The sequence below is a fragment of the Alosa pseudoharengus genome, unplaced genomic scaffold, assembly GCF_046254945.1.
Source record: "Alosa pseudoharengus isolate Yale_2024_CS ecotype anadromous, Long Island Sound unplaced genomic scaffold, YU_APseudo_1.1 YU_APseudo_1.1_scf_15, whole genome shotgun sequence".
Classification (NCBI taxonomy): Eukaryota; Metazoa; Chordata; class Actinopteri; order Clupeiformes; family Clupeidae; genus Alosa; species Alosa pseudoharengus.
Genome location: NW_027468620.1, coordinates 31469590 through 31474589, shown reverse-complemented (window position 1 = coordinate 31474589; position 5000 = coordinate 31469590). Strand labels below are relative to the sequence as shown.

The 5000-nt window shown below is 44.4% G+C and overlaps 2 protein-coding genes across 2 annotated transcripts in view; one reads left to right on the top strand and one right to left on the bottom strand.

Annotated features, from left to right (window-relative positions):
- The window catches only part of abcg8 (ATP-binding cassette, sub-family G (WHITE), member 8), a 10173-nt gene extending 5839 nt beyond the window's left edge, over nt 1-4334 (bottom strand). Inside the window, exons 1-5 of the mRNA XM_076285222.1 lie at nt 4269-4334; nt 1721-1825; nt 1455-1602; nt 641-879; nt 369-501 (exon numbers count right to left, since the gene is read on the bottom strand). Coding sequence (XP_076141337.1) covers nt 369-501; nt 641-879; nt 1455-1602; nt 1721-1825; nt 4269-4334 — 691 coding nt within the window. The remainder of the gene's footprint in view (nt 1-368; nt 502-640; nt 880-1454; nt 1603-1720; nt 1826-4268) is intronic.
- A 334-nt stretch (nt 4335-4668) lies between these two features.
- The window catches only part of abcg5 (ATP-binding cassette, sub-family G (WHITE), member 5), a 27443-nt gene continuing 27111 nt past the window's right edge, over nt 4669-5000 (top strand). The window contains exon 1 of the mRNA XM_076285221.1: nt 4669-4838. Coding sequence (XP_076141336.1) covers nt 4669-4838 — 170 coding nt within the window. The remainder of the gene's footprint in view (nt 4839-5000) is intronic.

The window sequence follows — 5000 nt, the reverse complement described above, 5'->3', positions numbered from 1 at the left end:
TTATTACATATCTGTATGGTTTCACATTATCATAACACCTGACTTAAGAGTCAACATGACTTCTGAACAAGGGGGAATTTGAAGTCAAAACAAAAATAATAAATATGTATTTTGGTTTAGTATCCATTTGTTAAATCTGTTAAGGGTGCCTTGGTTTTTCTTTAGCGTTCAGTTATCATTATTTAAAAAAAAAGAAAAAAACAGTTTTGGTGCAGGATGTTTGTTCTTTTGATTTGTACAGAACCCCAAAAGATCCTTTGTGAGTACATCAGTGATCTAAGCAGAATTAGTGAGTGTGCCTATCAGTGGTCCAAGTAGACCCTGGAGGGACGCTATATTGGTCCTGGTAGAGGAGGGTGGTCACTCACCTGGGTTCCAGAGTAACTGCACAGCGATGCTGACCCTTCTCCTCTCCCCCCCTGACACCCCCCTGACATAATCGTTCCCCACCCGCGTGTTCGCACACTGGCGCAGACGCAGCTCGGCTATGACATCATCAACCTGCGCCAAGGGCGAGCAGACAGACATGTCATCAGGTGGGTGGTCATATCATCAGGTCAGGTTACACAGTATGTCTTTTTTTTAAATGCTTAAACACTGTTGCATAAAAGCCCTGGTGTGAGAGCTGGACAATGCTTACCCTCTGGTCTCTCTGCTTCTGGGAGAAGTGAGTGGGCAGCCGTAGCTTGGCGACGAAGGCCAGCGTCTCCCGCACGGTGAGGTGCGGTAGCAGCCGGTCGTCCTGCCGCACGTGGGCGATGCTCTTGCGGACGAGCGATGGCGTGCTCGGCGTACCGTTAATGAGGACCTGCCCTGACGTCATGGTGCCGCCCTCATCCCGACAGGTGATGATGTCCAGCAGGGATGTTTTACCGCAGCCTGGGACAGGAGAACGGCCAAGTGCAGGATGAGGAGGCTACGCCGTTATGATAGCTTTAGATGTCAGTGTTTCCCACAGAATTGAATTCTATTTGTGGTGGTAGGTTTGCAGAATTAACTTGAATGCAACAGTTTTTAACAAATTAGTGCAGTGTGGTTATGATTCTAACCAGATTTAAGCACAATTCGGTACAACCAGGAAAATCATTGTGTGGTGGTCAATGTTGATATTGTGGTGGGCCGCCACAAATAAGTTAATGTATGGGAAACACTGAATGTAATGCAGTTATGATAGGTTTAGATGTAATGCAGTTATGATAGGTTTAGATGTAATGCAGTTATGATAGCTTTAGATGTAATGCAGTTATGATGGGTTTAGATGTAATGCAGTTATGATATGACCAGTTTGGGTGATGCAGGTATGACAGGTTTGGGTGATGCAGGTATGACAGGTTTGGGTGATGCAGGTATGACCAGTTTGGGTGATGCAGGTATGACCAGTTTGGGTGAGAGCTGAGCTGGTGTGAGTGGAACAGATGTGAGTATTACAGGTGAGACGTGCAGGTGTGGCACACCTGAGCTGCCGATGACGGCCAGCATTTGTCCACTGTGGACGTGCAGGTTGAGGCCCTGGATGGCCTTCTGTTTGCTGCCCTGGACCTCCCACGGCATCTTAAATTCCGACAGCTTCTCATACCAGGGGATCTGGGCAGCAGTGTCCACCTGGAGCGCAATGCACACACACACACACCACTTCAGTATTTAAAATGACTGAATAAGTAAGATAAGCAGTATGGTAGGGAGACATTAGCTGACCGGTCAACGAAGGCAGCCATTTTACCTCATAGTGCAAGTTGTTGACCTCCAGCTTATTCTGCCCCCCACTGTAGGTGAAGTAGAGACTGCTGTCCTCCTCTGCAGACGAGAAGAGCCTGATGACATGTCCCTGTGGATCACAACACACACAGAGCACTCGCTGTAACAACACAGTCTCACGTTAACACAACACACACAGAGCACTCGCTGTAACAACACAGTCTCACGTTAACACAACACACACAGAGCACTCGCTGTAACAACACAGTCTCACGTTAACACAACACACACAGAGCACTCGCTGTAACAACACAGTATCACGTTAACACAACACACACAGAGCACTCGCTGTAACAACACAGTCTCACGTTAACACAACACACACAGAGCACTCGCTGTAACAACACAGTCTCACGTTAACACAACACACACAGAGCACTCGCTGTAACAACACAGTCTCACGTTAACACAACACACACAGAGCACTCGCTGTAACAACACAGTCTCACGTTAACACAACACACACAGAGCACTCGCTGTAACAACACAGTCTCACGTTAACACAACACACACAGAGCACTCGCTGTAACAACACAGTCTCACGTTAACACAACACACACAGAGCACTCGCTGTAACAACACAGTCTCACGTTAACACAACACACACAGAGCCTACTCGCTGTAACAACACAGTCTCACGTTCCTAACACAACTCAACACACACAGAATAATCGCTCTAACAACACAGTCTCATGTTCCTAACACAAGCACATGTTCACATACTCTCAATGTGTCACATTCTCAACACAATATACCCACTCACACACACACACACACACACATACTTCCCCATACTCACTATAAAAGAACAACACAGTGTGTGTCCCAACACAAAAAAACACACTCAAACATTCACATACAGTACTGGCTATGAAAGAACTACACAATGTCACATTCCCAACCGAACTCAACACACACATTCATGTACTTGTTGTAAAAGAATAACACAGTGCCACATTCCCAATACAACACAGCACACACACACACACACACACACAAAGACATAGATAGACAAGGGACATTGAAAGTGCTTGAATTTATATATTTTGTTTGTCTGCCATCACTATAACACAGCAAAACCGAGAAGTGCTCACACATTCAAACCTTTTTCTCTTTTTGATTGTCTTAAGCTTCTGTAAAGTTTGCTTCTTCTCGTTATAAAGAATTGGCCATAACAGTAGGCCTACCTTGCTCTGTGCTGTAACCTATGCCGTGTTCGCCTCTTAAATCTGAGGGAACAGGGTCTGGAAAGTCTTTGGAAATTGTTGATTTCGATGCTCAAGTTGTGGGAGTTCTGCTTGTTACTCTCTTTACAGATTCAGCAGCATTAGTCTCTCAATAACTACAATATAGGCAGAATATAACGCAGAATATAAATCTGAGCTCATGCTTTTACGGCAACCAATGAAGGCGAAAACACAAATACCATTTCTACACATGAGAGGTGTAGGTGGTTTGATTTATTAATACACAAATGCACTGTTTTGAAGTGGGCTATAACTCCAAAACAGTATTCTCAACTGATTCACATCACATGTAGATTTTCAACAGACATTCAATAGGCCTATTATGCGTATACATTGAGTCCTACTGTTGGTTCTGCTAGTTTTGGAGAATTTCTGAGTAAGATTAATTTTGGTGATGAATTGATAATTGCATGCTCTAGCCTAGAGCCTTATGTGTACCTCTCCTGCCATCTCAGAATGATCATAATTCAGTAGTACTTATTGACAGAATTGAAAAAGATCTCTCAAGCATGGTCTCAGGACTCCCGTATAATTTTAATAAGACTATCCAGCTTTGGCAGCTGGAAGAGCTTAATTCCATCCTCATCTCCTCCTGCATAATGAAGAACTCAGAGACCTGACAGCATTAGGGGTTGGCTAAATGGCATGCTATTGGTCACAATGCAGCATAGGCACAGAATGAAGGCCTTATTCTTCTGATGCGAAAAATGGGAGCCATTTCATCCCTTTTTATCATGTTATAATTTGACATTTTAAATGCCAATCCAGTCATTATCGGCCATTATGACATATCGCCTGAAGTACTTAAGTCCAAGAGCTTGCTGCAGCCTTTCAATTCCTTTTGCTCGGGATGCACTTTCTGGATGAAACGTAAAACTAAATTGATATGCCCTGATTGCTGGCTTATAATAGCGATCATGTTGTAATGGCAGAGTTTATGCTTCAGTTGATTTGATGCCAATGGGCTTGGATAATAGACCAATGCGCATGGATCAGAGTCCAGTCCTTCAGACTTGCACATGTAGGCCTATATATATTACATAATGTCTGTCTAATCAAAGACTAACTTTATGAGGAAACACTCCTGCTGATTTGTGTAAATTCATCTTGACATCAAATTATTTTCATTAAAACAGAATCTGGGTGAGAGATGACGAGCGTCAGCATTTGCGTAAAAGTCAGAATGCGAACTGTGTTGACTTCTACACTATGTGCTTAACTTTGTGTCACTCTGTGTCTAAACTAGGTAGGTGCTGACGAACTCACCTTTTTGATGGCCTTTGGCGAGCCGGTGTGACTGTCAGTGTCAAACACGTCTCCATTATCCGCCATGGTTTCTCTATTCCCGCAGAGTATCACGACATGTGGTCCATGGGCACTTTTCGCCCGGTCCGTCAAATGCCTATAGGATTACCAAGCTCCTCTCGCTGCTTTCACAGTAACTAGACTGAGGGACAGTTGCAGAGTAACCCATGGCTTTATAGACTACGGGGCAAAGGTCGGGCTGATAAGAGGATGGTGGTTATGCCAACCACACTAGGCTAACAGTCCCGTCTCGACCTGTCTAGCAGTTGGTCTGCATCGGTCATGCAGGACTGATACTTAAGAAACACCTACGGATGAACCTCTCTCTGGCTTATATTACTGACGGATGATACGAGGAGAAATGTCTAATTCTAACTCAGTTGAAAACAACGGCTGGGAGAAGGAGGCCTCGTTCCAGGACTCGTTCACAGCTTCGTCGGAGAAGACGAGAGTGATTGACAGTACAGGGTGCTTAGACCGGTCCCAACCTTCCTGCTGTTTGAGTGTGAGCAATGTGTCCTACAAAGTCAGGTAGGATAAGTTAGGACTCGTTAATTCAACAGTGATATATGTGAACATGAAATTGTGAATCCCAACGTCGGGATTACAGTTATGAAGTGTGGATAAATATTTGAACAAGTGTTTGTTTGTGGAGGGTTTTCATCGAGGTCGCTGAACTCGGGTGAGTTCACC